Below are 22,735 nucleotides of genomic sequence, written 5' to 3'. Positions count from 1 at the left end.
TTCTTCATTCCACTTTCCTTTCCATTATAAGTCGTAATAATAATAGTCTCCCGTTTTATACCGATATAAGTATAGCTTTTGGGAGTATAGCAGGGTAGTCTGCTATATCTAGGGCCTACGGTATACAAGGAAGGTAACATGGCCAGTGCTACGCTTCAACCGCCTATTATTACCCCTGGTTTTACCCAAGGTACTCATTTTTATTCAGGCTGAGTCGACCTGGGGCCTATAGACATTTTTAAGAATGTCTAGTTATTCTTGCCGGCGGTAGGATTCGAACTCCGGACCACCGGCATGCGAGGCAAGAATCCTACCGCTTGCGCTACGCAGGCCAAGCGTATTATAAGTCGTACGAAGTTGTATTTTTCTCCTCTGTAAATATGTCCTAGATAACTGGTTTTTCTGTTTTTTACAATATTTAGGAGTTCTCTCTCAGTACCCATTCTTCTTAGCACCTCGTTGTTGTTCACGTGCTCTGTCGAAGAGATCTTCAGCATCCTTCGAAAAACTCACATCTCAAAGGCTTCTTTACGCCTCATACTTGTAATTCCGAGAGTCCATGTTTCCACTCCGTATAGCAATATGGAATAGATTAACGTTTTTACAAATTGGTAGCAGATATCCAACGATAACATAGAGTTTATTAGGAATTTTTTCATTCGTTGAAATGCGGACCTAGCATATTCTATACAAGCACGTATTTCGACCAAAATTTCTAGTCATATAAATTACTTCTTATTATCATATTTTTTTAGGAATGAAGTTAAAGCCATCATGTTTCACTCCTACCTGATCGGAATAATCTTTTCCTTTGAAATATTTATCTCTAGAACATCAATATTTATCAGCATATTAGGATACGTTCTGTTTGGCAATTACGTGACTGCTGAAAGGGTGTTTGCCGTTACTGCGATCTATAACTGTATGCGACCGATAATCACGATGTTGTTTTCTTTGAGTGTTTCTGCATTGGCTGTGATTAATATCTCCATAGTAAGACTACACAACGTGCTTAAATTTGAAGAAATTGACTCGATAAGGAATGACCTGGTGGTGGATTATCAAAACAGAAAACTTAGTGAAGAAACACATCTTCCTAGAATAGTATTTAACTCTGTTTGTGCCAAATGGGTAGATGAAGCTACAGAAGATACTTTAATTGATATAAGTTTTGATGTATCATCTAGTATGTTGGTAAGTTTAAGGCATTTACTTTTTTACTGCTTTTGTTTATACTTCAATAACCTTGGCCATATTGTTTTAGTATTTTATATAGTAGAAATTATGCTGCTACTTAAATTTTGTCAATTTTATGTATCGTGCAAATACCGCTACCCCACTATTTATACCGCAATGGTTAACCCTGAACTACTATCGTGTATTTACACCCACATAACTACTATCGTGGGGTCATAGATGTCCCGAATTTTACAAACCTCTAAAAAAGATATTTGTATTTTTGATAAATGCATTTGAAGAGATTGAAGAGATTTTTTGTAAACTTAAATTTTATTTCAAGAAAATTAAGATGCCATAATAAAAATTATAGAAGTTTTAAAAGAAATTTTAATCAGAAACATAACTCAATATTATAACAAAAAAATATATCTTAAATTGAAATTAACATTTTATTTCTGAAATGGTTAATTTTCTAAAAAGTAGTTTATAATAGTAACCTCTACTTCTTCTTCTTTACGTGCCATCTCCGCGACGGAGGTTGGCAATCATCATGGCTATTCTGATCTTAGATGCTACCGCTCTGAATAGTTCGATTGATCCGTACCATTCTTTCAAGTTATGCAACCATGCAATTTTTCTGCTTTCTACACTTCTCTTGTCCTGGATTTTCCCTTGTATAATTATTTGAAGTGTGTTGTATTCTTCATTACGCATCACATGCCCCAGGTATTGCAGCTTTCGTGTCTCGATGTTTTCCAATATTTCGATTCTTTTGTTAAATCTGTAACGTAATATTTTACCTACCACATAGGATATTGCTATGAGGGTTGAAATTTGGGGACAGAAACTACTGGGGGTGGAGATAGGGCAAGCAAAATAAACGATACTGTGCGAACGGCACTCAGGGCTTATTTGGAGAGCTGGGTCGTGGATAAGTTGAATGGCAAGGGGATTGGATTGGGGCAACTACAAAAATGAAACAAAGGGGTACTTACATAAGTCTCTTGGAACAAATGGGTAAACAAAACAACAGGAAGGACATCTAGCAATTTAAAACGGACGCCACTTCGAGGTGCCAAATTATGACGATTACAACAACTAGTTGCAACTATTGAAAAAATTATTAGAAATACAAAAATAGTTAGGAGACTTTTCTAAAATAAAAAAAAATGGTTCAGAGAAATAAATTAAACATTTATTGTTAAGGAAAAGACAGTTAAGATTTTATTTCACGTACAGGGAGCTTGCGCATCCGTTTATACGTATTTCAGCCCAATAGGCATCATCAGAACGGCTTTCGCAAGCGCTCTGAACGTGAAATAAATCCTTTCTGTCTTAGGAAGCAACTATAACATGGCTTCGTATAGACGCAATGTAGCGACATCTGATAATAAAATCGTAGACTAATTTTCGAAACCAAATTCAAGAATTCCGCTTTAATCTGTGCCTTCTAAGAATTGCAAGGCAAAAACAGACGTTGATAAAGGTGTTAAGAGAGAGACATGGGGAATCTAAAAATTGCATTCCACAACATATCTCTTCAACTAAGCAAAATTCTTAGCGAATTGGTCTCTAGTACTCGTACAGAGTATATCGAAATAACAAGGAAAAGACAGTTAAGATTTTATTTCACGTACAGGGAGCTTGCGCATCCGTTTATACGTATTTCAGCCCAATAGGCATCATCAGAACGGCTTTCGCAAGCGCTCTGAACGTGAAATAAATCCTTTCTGTCTTAGGAAGCAACTATAACATGGCTTCGTATAGACGCAATGTAGCGACATCTGATAATAAAATCGTAGACTAATTTTCGAAACCAAATTCAAGAATTCCGCTTTAATCTGTGCCTTCTAAGAATTGCAAGGCAAAAACAGACGTTGATAAAGGTGTTAAGAGAGAATCATGGGGAATCTAAAAATTGCATTCCACAACATATCTCTTCAACTAAGCAAAATTCTTAGCGAATTGGTCTCTAGTACTCGTACAGAGTATATCGAAATAACAAGGAAAAAACAGTTAAGATTTCACGTACCGGGAGCCTGCGCATCCGTTTATACGTATTTCAGCCCAATAGGCATCATCAGAACGGCTTTCGCAAGCGCTCTGAACGTGAAATAAATCCTTTCTGTCTTAGGAAGCAACTATAACATGGCTTCGTATAGACGCAATGTAGCGACATCTGATAATAAAATCGTAGACTAATTTTCGAAACCAAATTCAAGAATTCCGCTTTAATCTGTGCCTTCTAAGAATTGCAAGGCAAAAACAGACGTTGATAAAGGTGTTAAGAGAGACATGGGGAATCTAAAAATTGCATTCCACAACATATCTCTTCAACTAAGCAAAATTCTTAGCGAATTGGTCTCTAGTACTCGTACAGAGTATATCGAAATAACAAGGAAAAGACAGTTAAGATTTAATTTCACGTACAGGGAGCTTGCGCATCCGTTTATACGTATTTCAGCCCAATAGGCATCATCAGAACGGCTTTCGCAAGCGCTCTGAACGTGAAATAAATCCTTTCTGTCTTAGGAAGCAACTATAACATTTATTCTTGTTTCACCACAAACAGTTACAAAAATTCAGATGGCACATAAAACACTATAGTATTAGTTACAGAGATTTATACCAAAATAATAAAGAAGAAAAAACTTACATATGTCCTATTTGTTAACAAACTCTCTTGCTACAAAACTTACAAATGTTACTGTTCTATAAACTGTGGTAAATAAAAAATTATTGCAAATAAAGAATTATCTTTTTAAATAAAACTATTCATAAAGATTAACCTTTTCTAAAAACAAAACAAGCTAATGTCACAAGAATATGAATCTAGCTGTCATATGTCAACATTGAATTGTATAACAGAGGACAATTAAAATAACAGCATAGCCCACCCTCAGATTTACAATATTAATTATTAAAACCTTTATTTTTATTATTTAAATTATGAAAGCAATTATTATTTTAAAAAAATGTCTGTCTTTACTTTAAAATTAAAACACAGAAAAAGTTACTTGATTTCACCAAAAAAAAGCACTAAAGTTTCTGAGGGTTGAAACTGAATTGAAAATAAAAAGAGAAATCAAACGATTTCTACCTAGCGAAACCGAATTCAAATTTTTACCACCGTGTTTCCTAAAATTTGCGAAACAAACAGCTGGATAAATTACTCGGCAAGGGAATCTAAAATTGCATTCCACATGCCGTTCATCCTGGTCAAAATTCGTAGTGAATTCAGTTTCTGATACTCCAAACGAAGTAAGTAATAAAACATAATGACGGTATTAGATTTTTGTTTTGATACAGGGCAGCGACAACCGCTGATACGTATTTCGACCTCCTTAGGTCTCGTCAGAACGGTATAGTCACTGCTCTGAATTGAAAATCTCTGAACAGGAACAAAAGGAAGTTGGGGCAATGGAAGACAAACTTTGGAAACTCGGCTTCTTAAAAACAGGAATAGGTACAGCTGAACACAACGGCAACATTTCAAATTTCACTATAACTGTAACTATAATTGAACTGATTAAACTGCTTCTATTAGCTCTACTGCTACTTATTTTCCATACAAAGGGGCAAAAACAGAAAATTTTACAAATTCGACTTGAAATTTGGACAAACGCTAGAAGCAGCTGTCTATGACAAAGCCTCCGCGAGAGTGAAAAATTTATTTTCCGGCAAAAACTTCTCAGCGATCTAAATGAATTTTTATTTGAAACGCAGAATATTTAGCGGTTTCGATCAAAGAAAAATATCAAAGAATTTGCGTCCGTGATATAAAAAAAACTTTAAAATAGTTTACATTAACTTCGGCGACGTAAAAAGAACGAAATACTATTTGGATTTTAACTCGTACGATAGGAACAGAGAAACATGGAAAACATTCTTCGTTATTTTAATACATATATGAGGAGATTTCAATTTAATACATATACGAGGGGATTTCAGAATATATATCAAGGAAAATGCAAATGCTACAACTCTTTTCATGACTTCGTTGTTTGTTACATGCTCGGTCCATGATGTCTTCAGGATTCTTCTATCCTGTAAAGCAGAGTCGAGAAAGTATAACACCTTGTCAGCCTAACTCTCAAGTCTAATTTCAGTTCTCTTGTACAAAATACGTTTCTCATTTTATTGAAGTCTGTTCTCGCTTTCTCTACGAACTTTGATTTCTTTGGAGTAATAGTTTGTGTGATTAATTATTGTGCCAAGATAATTGTAGTTTTCAACTTGTTCTAAAGTTTTACCGGTAATTGTCAGTCTTTCATCATTATTTTGGGTTTTTAATATCCTCATAAATGTACTTTTCTTGATGTTTATTGATAATCTATATTCTTTTCCATACTCAACTATCTTGTTTATTAGCTTTTGGAGGTCTTGGAGGTTGTCTGCTATTATTATAGTATCATCCGCATATCTAATGTTGTTAATTGTTGTTCCATTAACCTTTATTTCTGCTGTTTCTCCCTTAAGAGCTGTTTTCATAATTTCTTCAGAGTATGCATTGAATAGTAGTGGTGACAATACACACCCCTCTCGCACTTCTCTTTTAATTTCGAACTCTTCTGATGTGTGTTCATTAATGCGTATGTGAGGGTCCTAGTAACAAAGTCGGCAATCTCCATCATTTTGACTTTTGAGTAAAACGCAAAACAATTATACGGCTGTATTTTAGGTGATATCGAAACAAATATAGTCTAATATATAAGACAATGGCAAATGACAGCAAATGGTGAAGAAGTTATTAACTAAATTATTAACAGTTTTTTTTTAAATTGAAAAAAATGATGGAGAATGCCGGTTTTGATACTAAGAGGTGTATATTGCCGGTTTTGATACGAAAATTCGACAAGAACATAATAAAAGTAACATAATAAGTATTTATGTTACCTTGGAGAGTTTTACAGGTAATTTTATTTATGATAGCTCATAAAAATAAAACAGCTTTGTTTTCAGAATAATGTAATTTAAGAAACAAAATATTATATAAATATTATACTCAAATAGAAGGAAGTTCTTCAAAGAACTCACAAGTTGCTTCCTCCATTTTTTCAGTATCTCGAACTGTATCAGCACTTCCTTCCTGAACTGCTAGCTGCTCTAGTTGATTATTATTAAAGATAATATCTTCAAAAAATTTGAGTTCTTCCATGGTTCTCCAAGTATTTCCAAAGTGCTTGGTGAGAAGTTTATCAACATCTTTGAGCTTAAGTGAATTTACTTTTTGCAGACCACTTTCTATAATAACGGGGTCAATCATATAGATCGTACAACCTTTCTTTAAAACACTTTTAAATGTTTGCAAATCAGTTCTGTAATTAATTTCTCCTCTAATGGTAATATTTCCAGTTTTGCATTTTCTTAGGAAAAAGCGCTTTGCATTTTTAAAAGAAAAATGCCATGTACCAGTGGGTCTAAAAACACTTGAGATTGTTTCTTTCCAATTAAACACTTTGCAATTTTGCCCTAAGTGAGTAAGTGTAGCTATTTTTGAAAACAATTCCAAATACGTTTTTGGGTACGATATAACTTCCAGGTTTTTAATATCTTTCTCAATATTACCAAAGACCCTATCAGCTGGCAAGAAAGAATGGCCTACCACCGGAAAAATTACCTCGATGTTTTGTACATGTGTTGGTGCTCTTGATGAAAGCCATTTGCAACACATTCCAATTAGCGTAGTGTTCTTATTTTGGCCACTGCAGCCATCTGCCATTAGTCTAATGGTGGTTACTTCAGAGTGAAAGTCAATTTTGTTAAGCCTGTCAAAAACGGCGGAAGAAATTTCGTTGGAACCTTTTCCAAATTCGTCCTCTGTCCAATAATACGAAAATACATTTTTTTCAGTAAGCTTTGATTGAGAGGTTCCCTGGACTATGGTAAAATTATATAAATACAGTTGCCTAGAGTAGTAGGCACTTTGGTTGGGGACCTTAGGAAGTACAAGGTTTTTTTGACAATCAAAAGATAGTGTTATCAAATCATCTCGTGACTCTTTAAGCAACTCAAAAAATGCATTAGCCCTTAGCTTATGAATTTTTCTTTCAACAATCAATTTTTTCTTCTCTTCTTCATCCATAGATCTTTTAATTTTTTCTGCAAACTCAATGCATAGGGAACACATATCCGTACGGGGAGTAGTAAAGCTAAGGTTGTACTTAGTATTAAAAATCATTCTAAAGTATGATGGTTTTACTCTCTCCTCTGGAGAACACTGATTAATATACATTTGGAACATCTTTTGTATTGACAAATCAGAAGAAAGATAGCGCATACGTGTGGAAGAACGACAATAATGCGATTCAATACTTTTAAAAGTATTAATAAATTTTTGAACTGATTCTTGTTTTCCTTTAAAATTTGAAGTTTTTTCTGTCACCGCCTCTTTTTTCCTTTGGTGCTTCTCCTGTTTTTGAAAATGATTTCATAATGTAGGTGAGGCGATGTTTCGTAATATTTAGTATGTTTAAAAAAGCTTTCTGGCACACTGGAATATTTTGCTTTATTACACTATTCCGTACAAAGCATTTCACAGACGTTGTTTTTGCTTCATGTCTAGAGTTTTTTGGACGGTGACGTTTAGGTAGTTGAACTGTACAAAATTTTAGAATAAAGGAATCTTGACTAAGCTTGTCCTTAACTGCGTAAAACGCATCATGAAAACACTTGATATCTCTCATTGTTAGAGAAGAACATTGATAGGCCTTCGTTTTGTGGCCGCAAGTAGGGAATTGTGGTAACTGTGATGAAGAGTACCTGAAAAGATAACATATTTCAAAAAACTAATTATAATACTGACCTTATAAAATTAACAGTAGCTTGAACAAATCATTTGTTTTTTTTATTAGTTTTTTATAATATGTAAAATAGTTTTAATAATAAAATAAATCAAAAAATTATATGAATAAAATCTGAATACGGATGACATGTGCTCTTAAACCTAACCTTTCGAGTAAAAACTACAACTAAATTTTAAAGAACGTACCTCATTTTTTTCCGCACATTTTGCTGCCATGTGGACGGATTGCGAATTCGTTTGTTTTCAACAGGAGTTGTAATAGTTTCTATTTTAAAAAAGTAACAAAATAAAAAACAAACAGCTTGGCACCTTGGTTAAAAAGAAACTACGAGAAATTATAACGACAGCGACTCCAGACGACTCCTAGTGGTATATCACATGGTCACTACGAGGATTCTCATTGGTCAATCAGGACATTGCCGACTTTGATTCTAAACCGTTCATGGAGATTGCCGTGTTTGATTCTTAGGCTAAATTTATATGCTATTTTATAGGCGGATAATGCCGTTTTTGATTCTTATTGTCTTTATTTATGTATAGTGTTTTAAAATACGAACAATTTGGTGTAACTAACTCAATTTTGGTAAAAAGTGGAGATTGCCGACTTTGATACTAGGACCCTCATGTGTGCCTGCTGTTTATAATATAGCTGTTATATTTGGAAGGTCATTGTATTATAATTGTTTTGCTTTGAGGACGTCCATTAGCTCTTTGTGACGGATTTTATCGAAAGCTTTGTTGTAATCTATGAAACAGACGTACATATCTTGGTTTATATCCAAGCATCTCTGGATTAGTACGTTGAATGCAAAGAGAGCTTCTCAGGCACCTACGCCTCTATGGAATCCAAATTGGGTTTCTTCAATATCCATATCAAGTATTTGGTAAATGTTTCCTAAAGTGGGTTTCCTAGTATTTCTGTTCAGTTTGATGTATTTTGTAGTGTGTGCGTTGCTCCATTAGATCAAGTATCTCTTCCGGCATCCACTCGTTTTTGTGATTTCTACTTATTTTACTCGCGGTTGCTTCGTCAGTATTGGTTATCACTTACCGCATCACCACATCTACCCTTACCGACTTTGGCGTTAAAATCGCTCATCGTTTTTATTTGTGAGCTTTAATGCTTCATTTATATTTTTGTAGAAAGCTAAAACTTCAGTTTTAGGTTTATTAACTGTGGGTGCGTAAACTTGGATTAGATTGATATTATTAGGTTGACCTGCTAACTTCACTATTATTAATCTGTTTGAAAAGGGTATGTAATCTATATCCGACATCGCAATTCTATTATCAAGCACTATTGCAACTTCATGCCTATGGTAATTATCTGTGGCCTCGCTACCAGAGTACTACACTGTAAAGTTGCCTTTGTGAGAAATATCTGAGACAAACCACCTCAAGTTACTTACACCCATTGATTTCTCTTCTAGGCGCTGCATTTCTTTGAGCAGGTTATGTAACTTTCTAACTAACTAACGGTTGGCTGCCTACACGAATTAGTTTATCCCGCTGATATCACTTACTCAACCGTTAAGGCAGGACTATATTTATCATTTTTTTTTATACAGATCACGATATTGTTTTATTGACCATACAACACAATGGCAATCGCTGTGACATACACGTTTCTACCTTTATATTCATTTCTCAGTAGGTACGAATTGTCGTAATTGTCACATTGATGATAAAAATTTCAAACGAAGTTCGAATTATTAATTATTAATATAATTATTAATAATTCAAATGAATAAACAAATAATTAATAAAATGCCTATTACGTTGTATATCGTCCAAGAAAAAGTACAACTTGTAACATGGTACTTTCAGGGTCACTCGATACGCGAAGTAATTGATTTATTTATTGTTGCCTTCGAAAATAGACCCCCACCAAGTGTTACAACAGTTAAAAATACCATTCAACATTTTCAAACTTCGGGATGTGTAAACAGTTGTAAAAAGGTAATGAACCACGTGTTAGACCTGTCGATTAGGAGCGTCAAAACAGGGATATTGATATTTGTGCTTTTGTGAAAGCTAGTGAACCCTGCAATAGTGTAAAAATTGCTAGGGAAGTTAACGTGAATGCTCGAACTGTCCAACGAGTTCTCAAAAGGAATAGATATCACTGTTTTAAGATACAACCAACAGAAGAACTGTTTCCGGAAGATAACTTTAGGTGGAGTTTTGTGAAATTATGTTAGATAAACAGAATGAAAATGTAAACTGTTTAATATTTTATTTTCTGACGAATCTCTATTTTCATTAAATAAAAAACACAATCCATCCGTTGCAAGGTATTATTCTCGAAAAAATAAGCACCTCAGTATTTCAGTGCAAACGCAGCATCCGCAAAAGTTAAATGTTTGGACTGGGATGTTAGGCGACCATATTGTTGGTCCATTTTTTATCGATGGAAACCTAAACGGGCCCAAATATTTACAAATTTTACAGAATGAGATCATTCCGGCAGTAATTTTCAGGACGTTTATTTCCAACAGGATGGGTGTTCAGCTCACAACTCTAGAGCAACTATTGACTTCCTCAATTAAACGTTTCCTGATCGACTGATGAGTACACGTGGTACAATTAAATGGCCCACTAGATCCTGTGACTTAGCGCCTAACGATTTCTTTTTTTTGGGTTTTCTCAAAGGAAATATTTATAGACATCAGTTTGAAAGGGCCACAAACCTAATATTGGTTTCAAATGAGTGTAGAGTAATAAATCATGAAGTGTCATAAAATTTGCCTGAATTTCGGTGTCGTCATGGGCGTAGGCAAATGGACGGATGTCAACTTCGTCGTCAAAAATTGATGTACCTCAAAATATCATATTTTGGATATTTTGTGATAACCAATTTTATTTAATTTTTCGATTAACTTATTCTTCAAACTCGTATTCCATTATATGGTCATTAAAGCTAATTACATTTTTATTTATAAAAACAAATTCACTTCCTTACTGAACGAATAAAAGCATTAGAAGAAACTGATAAGGGTATGACGCACCTCCTAATATTACTAAGAACTAAAATAAATCAACATGAAGACTAATAACGCGTAATGAGATTTTACTTACACTTTCATTATAATCCCTCTTTTATTTTATTATTATCATTCGACATTCGACATTCGAGTTAGTAATTGTTACTACACCAATTAAACGTACAGTAATATTGTGATATAGAAATAGTGAAAAAGTTATAAAATGGCGACATTTACTCCAAAGAAAAGAGGTGTAAAAAATTCTCCGCTATCTGTTAGTGAAAAAGTTATAATTTTAAATGTATATGATTGCATAAAACACGATCACCCTAGTTTGTCTGTGCAAGAAAGTGTTGAGCGATGTGCCCGAATGACTGGAATTGGACAGTCCACGATTTTTAAATTATTGCGAGAAAGAAAGATATCAGGCCAGTTAAGTCCATGCAAGAGAAAATCAGGAAGACCAATAAAAATCTTAGGTGAAGACACCAAACGTGACATTCGAAGAAAAGTTCATTCGTTTTATTTTAAAAAGGAAATACCCACCCTTGACAAAATACTAATGGAGATAAGCCAAGATAACGATATTCCTTTGATATCCAGAAAACTTTTATGGAAAACTTTAAAAAGTATGAATTTTTCCTGGGAAAAGCACAATCGAAAGGCACTATTACTGGAAAGTGATGAAATCATTTGCTGGAGACGAAAATATTTGAGAACTATAAAACAGTACCGCAGAGAGCACAAGAAAATTTTTTATCTTGATGAGACGTGGATAAACGAAGGTTATATAGTCCAAAAAATGTGGCAAGATAAAAATGTAACAAGTGCTCGCCAAGCTTTCATAGAAGGCCTTTCGACTGGTATTAAAGTGCCTTCGGGAAAAGGGAAGAGGCTTATAATTGCTCACATTGGAAGCGAGGAAGGATTTTTAAAAGAAGGTTTGTTAAGCTTTGAGTCGTGTCGGACGGGAGATTATCATGAGGACATGAATTCGGATGTCTTCGAAGACTACTTCGGAGAAATGTTAAAATTTCTTCCAGCTGATTCGGTCGTGGTTATGGATAATGCAAGCTACCATTCAAGGCGCATAGAGAAGGTACCAACTTCAGCTTGGAGAAAGCAAGAAATTATTAACTGGCTGTCAAATAAAGGTATTCAGTTTGAGACGAATTCAGTAAAGTAGGAACTACTAGCCGTAGTAAAACAACATAAATCTCGCTTCATAAAATATGCCGTAGAAGATGTAGCAGAAAAGTATAAAGTAACTGTGCTACGCCTACCGCCATATCATTGCGAATTAAATCCCATAGAACTTATATGGGCACAAGTTAAAGGATATGTTGCAAGGCACAATACCACATTTAAAATGAAAGATGTCAAGGTATTGTTTGATCAAGCCATTATGGAAATCACATCAGAAAACTGGCAAAAAGCAATCCAGCATGTTTTAAAAGAGGAAGATAATATGTGGGAACTGGACAACTTGGTCGATCAGGTGGTTGACCCTATAATTATAACACCAGGGGATGATGACAGTTCTTCGGATGAAGACTATAGTGATGTAGAATTGTAATAACGTATCCAGTAAAGTTTTTGTAGTTTTTGTGAATAAATTGATTTAAACTCCCCACAAGTGTTTCAATATGTAAAGTTCATTCGTGTGTGTTTGTGAGTATTTCCCGATTTCGGTTCGTATATATTTTATTGTTACATTTTATATTTTTTTAATAACACTGTTCTGCTGTATTACATTTTTATTTCCTTTAATATGATTTTTAAGAATGCATATTCTTTTGTCAATTAACCCACTAGCGCGCCTCTGGCTCAGTGTTTATCTGTCGATAACAATGGACTAATCCCTTAAAACAGGGTGATACCTACCTGCTCTTTATGAAACGACAGAATTTTGCAATGCGGACGGAATTTATTGACGGATTATTGACGGATTACCCTGTAGCGCTTTTGAATACTTCATGAGATTTTATTACTCTACACTCATTAGAAATAGATTATAGTCGAATTAAGGGCAAAAATACTTCATTTCTCTGCAAGCATTACACTAGCCCTACTCCAAAATATGAGGAGAAATCTGTATGACAGATTTGGTTACACAAGGTTAGCACAAAGAGGTGGAATATTTGAGCCCTTAATTCATTAATCTGCTTTCCTAATTTTTATTTTTTGTTAGGTGCATTTTACGAAGTTTGTAGGTTCTTAATTAGGTAGTATTTTTTATGCTTAAGTTTGAAAGAATTTTATTGTTTTTTTTTTATTTAAAAATAAAAACGATTCTTATTCTGATTTTTTTCTTTTTTCTTGTCTTATTGTTTGTCCATAAAATTTGTACAATTTTCAGTGACAATAAAGCATAATACTTATTTACTTATTTATTTGTGTTGACATTAAGGCTAAAAAATAACCAAAAAATTAGTTTTAGAGCATTATAATAAATATACTCTAGAGATGGGATTGCAATAAATCTTAATTCATATGGTATATAAGCAAAACAATGTCGTTATCTGTATTATCTATTGGACGTGATCCATTAGACGTTATAAATTAAAATATAGTTGTTTTAGGTAGCAATCATAGGTCCTGTTGGAAGCGGAAAAACCAGTATCCTCAACGCTATCTTAGGAGAGTTACCTATAAAGTCAGGAATATTAGAAGTAGTCGGAAGCATATCGTATGCTCCTCAAGAACCATGGTTATTTGCTTCCACTGTTAGAGATAATATACTTTTTGGAGAAAAGTACGTAGAAATACGATATAAGACTGTAGTAGACATGTGTGCTTTAACTTCTGACTTTAATGTATTACCTTATGGAGACGGAACGTTAGTTGGAGAAAGGGGAAAGGCTTTGAGTGGAGGCCAACGAGCAAGAATCGGCTTAGCGAGGTGTGTCTACAAAAATGCTGATATATATCTTTTGGACGATCCTTTGTCTGCAGTTGACGCTAAAGTTGCTAGAAGTCTTTACGACAAATGTATCAAACTATTTTTATCAGACAAAATCTGTTTGTTAGTAACACACCAGCTTCAGTTCCTTAAAACCGCCAATAAAATTATAATTCTTAAAGATGGAGAAATCAAAATGATTGGAAGTTATAGTGATCTCAAAAACAGTGATCAAGATTTTGTTAAAGTGATAGAATCTATCCAATATGAAGATGTAGTTGATGTGGAGAAGAAAAAAATTAGATCTCGTCAATCTAGTTTCTTAGTAGAAGATATTTATGATGAAGTCGAAGATATCGAAGAAGAAGTTTTGATTAGCGGTAAAATTAAACTGGAAACCTATATGTCTTATTTTAAGGCTGGTGGTAATATAGCAACAGTATCTTTGCTAATTTTTCTGTTTATTATTTGCCAGGTATTTGCCAATGGAGGAGAATATTTTTTGTCTTATTGGTAAGTACTCTTGGTTAGTACCTTTTACTAGCATAAATATTTAAAAAATATATCAAAACGATATTGTATCGTATTGTAAGTTGTTTAAACTTGGTAACTTTAGATCTATTATATGGGTGAGTCACCTCTAACACGACGGAAGATTACAGCGAAAGGGTAGAGGATTTTAAGGCAACAGCTTCATGATGTATGTACTTTCATCCGCTTGCGAAAATGAAATAAAATTGTCTAATGGCCAGTATGCAAATCGACAAAGAGACATGTAAGCTTTGCGTGGACAATGGGGATTAAAACTAATTCGCTTCTCCTTATGACTTTACAATTAGTAGCGACTACCCATTCGCAGATACCAGCGGCCACCGAATTTGTAGGAAAACGTGCCTTTACGCGTCAGAAACATGAACGATCACAAAAAGCGATCTTCTTCTTCTTCATGTGCTATCTCCTCTAAGAAGTGGGCAGCCATCATGGCAATTCGCAGTTTCGATACCGCTGCTCTAAAGAGGTCAGCAGAAGTGCAGTACAACCAAGCTCTCAAATTGTTTAACAATTTTATTGTAACCTGTATTGCAACAAGTTATAACGCTCACCTCTCATGACACGTCCCAGATATTGCAGTTTTCTGACTTTAATTGTATTTAAAACCTCTTTATCTTTTCCCATTCTTCTCAACACCTCGACATTCGTGACTCTATCCACCCAACTTATTCTTAATATCCTTCTGTAGGCCCATAACTCGAAGGCTTCTATTCTGTCCGAAACATCTTTCTTTAATGTCCAAGCCTCAAACCCATAAAATAATACGGAGAACACGTAGCATGTCAGTAGTCTTATCTTTAAAGAAATTGAAATCTCCCTGCTGCAGAGTACTTTTTTCAGTTTGTTGAAAGAATTTCTTGTCTGTCCTATTCTTGCCTTAATCTCTTCTGTGTACTCATTATTTTCGTTAATATTTATATTTTCAGATATTTATATTTTTAATTTTTTTTAATTTGTTCTCCATGTATTGTTATATTTTCTTGGCGCTGTTGGGCTTTTGTAATTACCATAAATTGTGTCTTTTTTGTGTTTAGGGACAGTTCGTTTTCTTCACTGACTTTGTTGTAAATCCTCAAGACATTCCGCTAACAAAATAGTGTCGTCGGCAAACCGTATGTTATTGATTGGTCAGCCATTTACCTTTATTTCCATAGTTAGTCCTTCTAGTGCTTCCTGGATTATTTCGTTTAAAAAGACGTTGTTGTCTTTTACTACAGCGATCTAATTATAATAGATAGCGCTAATGATTCTGATGTCTCTCATAAGTTTTTTTTTCAAGAAATTCGATAAGACGGTTATGTCTGATCTTATCGAAGGCTTTGTTGTAATCCAAGAAACACATATATACTGGCTGATTAACATCCATGCACCTTTGCACAAGTGCATTCACAGCGAACAGGGCTTCCCTCGTTCCCAGTGCATTTCTAAATCCAAATTGTGTCACTTATGTCCTGCTCAAGTTTGTTGTGTATTCTCCGGTGTATAATTTTTAAAAGTATTTTGAGCGTATGACTCATTAAGCTTATTATCCGGTGGTCTTGGCATTCTTTTGCATTTGGTTTCTTTGGTAGTGTTATGAATGTTGACATCAGCCAATCTCTGGGAATGATTCCTGTACTGTATATTGTATTGAATAAGTCGACCAATATTCCAATTTGCTATTCTTCTATTAATCGTATTATGTCTACAGGTATTTTGTCAGGACCTGTTGCCTTGTTGTTCTTTGTTGGCTTTATGGCCTCTAATACCTTATCTTCTATTATGTCTGGGCCGTTGTCGAACTTTTCCTGCTCTAGTACTATCTCAGTCCGTTTGTTCTTAAAATAGCTCTTTAATATATTCCTGCCATCTTTTAAGCCTTTCACCCACGTCTATAATTATTTTGCCGTTTTTATCCAGCAGTATGTTTGATTTTTCTTAATATTAGTGCCTGTTATTTCCCTAAATTTTTTTATGAAAGTATGTTATCATGTTTCTCTACAAACTGTTCAATCTCTTCGCATCTGTCACTATACCATCTTTCCTTTGCATATCTGATGTTTCTCCTTATTTCTGTGTGTATAATATTATACATGTTTTTATCTTTGGTTTTATAGGATCTCCTTGCTTCCATGACATCCTGAATCTCATCGATCATCCATTCATTTTTGTTCTTGATCAGCTTAGGTGTTAGTGTTATCTCACATGTACGTATAAGAGCATCTTTTAATATATGCCATTTCCTGTTCGCATCTTCAGTAGGAATAATTTCTATTTTGGTGAGCTATTCTTTAATTTTTAGTGTGACTTGCTCTTTTGTTGATGGATCTCTCAAACAGGATACTTTTATTAGGGCGTGCAGGAAAACGGATTATGGCATAGGCGCTATAATTTTGAGCATTACCGCCTTTATAGTGAAACTAGTATTGGTAGATCCATCAAAATAAACAGGCTGCAGCTGCTAGGCCACTTAAAGAAAATAAGCGAGATGAAAATGTCAAAACACATTCATAACCAAAGACCAGATGAAATGAGAAGAAGAGGCAGGCTCAGAGCACGATTACATGACCATGTGGAAGACGACTTACAAGTGTTAAGAGTACGAAGTTGAAAAATCAAGGCAAATGGTAGGAAGGCATGGAAACTGATCCTAGAACAGGTCAAGACTTACTATGGGTTGTAGAACCAATGAGGATGATTGATGAACTTTAGATATTATATGTTATTATATGTTATTTTTTAATAAATAGTATTCTCCATTTGTTTATACTACTTGTGGAATAGGTAATGTTTAATATACGTATTTATTTCTAGGGTTAATCTAGAACAAGAATTTACAAGAAGGCAATCAGGATCCAATAATAGATATTTAAATAAATCATTAGACAGAACTAAAATTGTTATATACTATTCAATATTAACAGTGGGCACAATAATAATAGCTGTTATTAAATCTGTCTATTTTATGACGTTTCTCACTATTGCTTCACGAAATTTACACAATTTGATGTTTACAAAGATAATCAACGCTACCATGAACTTTTTTGATAGCAATCCGTCTGGTAGGATACTGAATAGGTTCTCCAAGGATTTGGGCACTGTGGATGAATATTTACCGTCAATTTTGGTAGATGTTATTGAGGTATTTAAATATGTTTTCACTTTTATATATAGTTCGTACACTGATTTTAGTCGCGCAGACAATAGAATATCTATGATCAGACCCATGCAGCAGCGTTGCAATATTAAACAAATGAAATTTTTTGAAATCGCACTAATTACAAAATTATTACTCACTTAAATAATAAATAGAGTTTGATTGTACACAGATTGTTTTATAGATACCAAACTTTTTGTTTGTTATAATACCATCTTAGTAACTGATACTCTAAAAAGTTTGGTAAAAGTTAATTTCTAATTTAGTACCAGCAACCTTAAAACCGTAATTATAAAGTAATTATTAATTACTCATCCTACATGATGGTGGGGAGAGATGTTTCATACAGAATGTCCTTTTGATTTATAAGTCAGGAGCTAAGACAGTAGATTATCATGATGATATGAATTCAGAAAATGATGAAAAATGGATGAAAGAACAGTTAATCACCAATTTGTTGGATAATCTGTTGGATATGTTGTTGTTACTGATAATGCGTGATATCATAATGTACAAATTAATAAAGCACCCACCAGTAATTCTAAAAAAATGAATATGATATCTTGGTTGACATAAAAAAATTTACCATTTGTAACGTCAATGTTAAAACCGCAATTATATGAAATCATCAAACGACACAAACAAGACCATATTCAAAACAAATTTGACAAACTGCTACAAGAATGCTGTTCAACCTTCATAATGATCCCTAAATCACAAAGAGCGACAAGGTGCAAGGACCACAGACTGATTAGCTTGATGAGTCATTTACTTAAAATATTTCTTCGCATACTCCACACAAGAATGTTCAGAAAACTAGAAGAGCTGAGCGGCGAGACACAATTTGGTTTCAAGAAGGGACTCGGGACGCGCGAAGCATCATTCTGCTTGAATACCCTGGTACAAAACTGTATGGACCAACGAAAAGATATAGTCATCACATTCCTCGACTACGAAAAAGCTTTTGACACCGTAAAACACGATGAAATAATAAAAATGCTACACAATGCTGATATTAATGAGAAAGATATAAGAGTTATCCAGAATCTCTATTGGAATCAAAAGGCACGTGTGAGGCTGAACAAATCAACAAACACAGAGGAATTCGAAATTTTACGAGGGGTGCGACAGGGGTGTATTTTGTCTCCTATGCTGTTCAACCTCTATGTGGAGAATGTTTTTGCAGAGGCACTTGAAGGCACTGATTGTGGTATAAAGGTCAACGGGTACCCGATAAATAACATTCGTTACGCTGACGACACCGCAATAATCACAGATAACGAACATGATATGCAGTTGATACTAAATAAAATAAACACCACAGGAAAAACATATGGCCTGAAGATAAATGCTGGAAAAACAAAATGCATGACAATAAGAAAGGGCGCATTTTTCAGAGTACAACTGCACGTAGATAATGCTCCAATCGAGCAAGTGAAAACATTCAAATACTTGGGAATGATGGTGAATGACCAATGGGATCCTCAACAAGAAATAAAATGCCGTACCGAACAAGCAAGACAAGCTTTTCTTAAATTTAAACCGCTACTTTGTAACCGCAATCTTTCCTTCAATCTCCGTTACAGAATGGTTAAGTGCTATGTATGGTCCATATTGTTATACGGCATGGAGACATGGACGTTGAAAATATCTTCCATTAACAAGTTGGAAGCCTTTGAAATGTGGACCTTGCGAAGAATGTTCCGCATATCATGGACAGATAGGGTGCGAAACGAGGAAGTCCTAAGAAGAGCAAATACTGAGAGAGAATTGCTCAGCTTGATCAAGGCACGAAAGATTGGATACCTGGGCCACATCCTGAGAGGGGAAAAATACGCAATCCCTCAACTAATTATCAAAGGAAAGATTGAAGGCAGGAGAGGAGTAGGTCGCAAACAAATGTCGTGGCTGCGAAATATAAAGAACTGGACAGGCGTAACTAACACTGGCGAACTTTTGCATGCCGCAAAAGACAGACGTCTGACCTTAAGATAATTCGCCAACGCACTATAGGTGCACGGCACCATAAGAAGAAGAAGCTACAAGAATGTGGACATATTTCTTTAAAACTTCCGCCATATCATCCAGACCTTAACCCTATAGAAATTGTTTGGGCGCAAATGAAAAATGAAGTTGCAAAACAAAACGTTTATTTTAAGTTAGAAGACGTAAAAGTGTTGGTGGAACAGGAATTTGCTAGAGTAACTGCAGATAACTGAAAGAAAGTGTGTGAACATGTTGTCAAGGTTGAAGATAAGTATTTGAAAAGTGAACGTCGCATAGATGTAATTAGTGAATAATTAAGAATTGATTTAAATGATTCTAGTGACGACAACAGTGCATCTGATTATGAAAGTGAATAATATAATTTAACATTACGATATACCTATATAATCTATCCTAAGTTTTCCAAACTGTCCTGTATGTATGTATTATTTTTTTACTTTATTACAATCATTTCGTATATTCTTCTATTTAACTTTGTGACGTTTAAGTAAGTAATAATATAAATAATAAAGGTTTTAAAGTTAAAACAATCTTGGTTATTAATATTTAATAATACTGTAATGTGTAATACGTATCTATGGTTTCACATACAGACAATATATGTATGTGATATATTATTATTATATGTATTAAAATGTAGTACAATATTGCCAAAAATATAATCTAATATCATTGTTTAATAAATTGTGTGTACCTATCTTTAACAATTTGATTTAAATCATAAGTATTTTTTGGAACGCCACTGCTTTGTTTGGTGAGGCTTTACTGTTCCTAGAAATTTCCGCCACTACAATTGAAACATATTCTACCCAGTAGTAACTACGATTCAGATTTTTCTATGTCACCATAGATTATTGAACTTAATAATGATCTTGATATCATCACAACTAACACCCTGTATTAATACAAATGACTTCTTTATATTAACCGTGGTTTAATACTAAATAAACAAATGTGCGAATCCAGACAAAAGAAATGGGGAGAAATACTAGATCAACACCTCTAGGAAAGAAATGCTTTACAAACGTAAGCACCGAAATTCCCACCATTACTAAAAGGGAAAGAAACGGAACGAACAACCTCGATACACCATTTATCCTAAAAGAACTAAATAACAATATAATTTAGTTAAAGAACGGAAAATCTGCTGGTGTTGATGACATATACACCTAACAGATCAAGCACTTCGGAGGTACTGTATGAGAATCAGACGATACCAATACTCTGTCGGAAATCCCAAGTAATCGTATTTCTGAAACCTGGGACAGATCTAGTAGACTCAAATAGTTACATACTGATCTCACATGCCACTTGTTTAAACTATTTAAAACAATGATAATGCATTACGTCGAAAAGACTATCGAATAGAATCTAATCCCGCAGCAAACCGGATTCAGGCCGGGAAAATCATAATCAAGTGCTTACTGAGTATATAGAAAGTATCTATGAGCAACAATGAATTATGGGAGTGGTATTGGTTGATGACTTACGATACCATAAACCATAAGGTGATCTTATCAGATTTAAGATTTTAAAAATCACAGTAATCTAACAAAGGTAATCGCATTTATACTGCAAAACAGGAAGTTAGTCGTCTTCTTAAATATTGAAGAACACGTTAAGAAACGAAAAACTTGACTTGCCCAAGGGACCAATTCTCCAATGCTATTTAATATTTATATCAACGATCAGTTGTTAAAGCTGTTCAAAACGAAACCTTCTATGGAGTAAGAACTAAACTTAAAGCCAATAACACTGTCGACCGTATCCGACTTATATGACAAGAACTTCCTAAAACCCAACTCAAATAAAACCCAAAGGACCCAGGCACTTTTCTTATATAAAAGTGGTTTAAGTTAAATTGGTTGAAACTTTGCATTTGTATGGTTGCAGGTCATGCTGATCAAAAGTTATAATTGCGCCAAGACTCAGAAATTAGTTGTTTCTGAGCTGCAGAAGTTCAAAGTGTCAGTTTTTAGTTCTTTTAAATAATACATATTTGTAAAACATACAGAGTCCTAGTAAATACATGCAACTAAGTTCAGAAAGTGATTCTGCATGAAAAATAATGACAGTTTGCTATATAAACGTATGTCTGAAAATGCTCCAAAATACGGGGTGTTGAAATTTTTATTACAAACTAACGATTTATTTATTACTCTGTAACTATGCAAATGGCATTTGTTGGGTTCTAAGAGTTGGTTATTGTGCATTTTTTGACACACAATTAGGAATTATATTCATTGGCGCACATATGGGTAGGTAATGGTCTCCATTTTTTAAAGAAAAAAATCTTACGCCACTGAGATTTTTCAAATTAAAAATTAAAGTGTACTCTTTCTTCTTTTATAAATAGAACAATAAGCAAAAGTACCACTAATATAACTTTAAATAGGCATACAGCTACAAAATTATCTCCCTGAAAGTGACACACATTGCAGCTCTTAGACTCACCTCATTGATTGTTATATTGGTGGAAATATTTCTGGTGTTTTTTTTAATCATTTATTTGGAAATGTACCATCCCACACATTCAATATACGGCATGTGAATCTCAAATGATATTTCTTAATCGCCCCCTACCAAAAACCAAGTAAGATATACCGGGTAGGATATCCACGTGGATATCCAAGTGGAATATCCTGGTACCTACGTTTTCAATGTCATTATTTTGAAAAATGAACTAAATACCGACATTTTGACGCTCTATAACTCAAAAAAATTGATTTCTGTCTTGTGACACAAAAAAGTTTGGATCTGCATGACCAAAACTACCTCTTTGCAATTTACATAAGTACATTAGAAAAACTAGAAATATTTGCACCAATACGACAACCAATGATGCGAAGAGTTGCGACTTGTATCATATTTCAGGGAGGTCATTTTGAACATTTTTTGTAACTGTGCGCTTATTTAAAATTATTTAAATTAGTGGTACTTTTTATTATTTTTCTGGTTTAATGTTATCGTAGATAGTTCTCGAGAATGTATTCAAGAAATGAAAAGAACGCGTTAACATAACTTATTTTTTTTTGCATAAAAACAGCATCTCATATGAAAACAAAGAAAGATTTTTTGACAATTAAATAAAGAACTCAAAAATGATTTTTAATTTGAAAAACCTCAGTGGCGTATCATTTTTCCTTTAAAAAATTAAGATCATTACTCAT

At 34.1% G+C, this 22,735-nt stretch overlaps 1 protein-coding gene across 2 annotated transcripts in view; it reads left to right on the top strand.

Annotated features, from left to right (window-relative positions):
- Nucleotides 1-22,735, top strand: part of LOC140449846 (ATP-binding cassette sub-family C member 4-like) — a 94,572-nt gene that overhangs the window by 30,365 nt on the left and 41,472 nt on the right. Inside the window, exons 5-7 of one of the 2 annotated variants that reach the window (XM_072543214.1) lie at nucleotides 960-1,194; nucleotides 13,551-14,383; nucleotides 17,216-17,543. In XM_072543214.1, the coding sequence (XP_072399315.1) occupies nucleotides 960-1,194; nucleotides 13,551-14,383; nucleotides 17,216-17,543 (1,396 nt within the window). Of the gene's footprint in view, nucleotides 1-755; nucleotides 1,195-13,550; nucleotides 14,384-17,215; nucleotides 17,544-22,735 lie in introns of both variants that reach the window. The other variant, XM_072543213.1, reaches the window with a different exon arrangement.

The sequence above is a fragment of the Diabrotica undecimpunctata genome, chromosome 9 (genome assembly GCF_040954645.1).
Source record: "Diabrotica undecimpunctata isolate CICGRU chromosome 9, icDiaUnde3, whole genome shotgun sequence".
Lineage (NCBI taxonomy): Eukaryota > Metazoa > Arthropoda > Insecta > Coleoptera > Chrysomelidae > Diabrotica > Diabrotica undecimpunctata.
The sequence above is the reverse complement of the archived record's forward strand: the minus strand, read 5'-3'. Positions and strand labels throughout refer to the sequence as shown.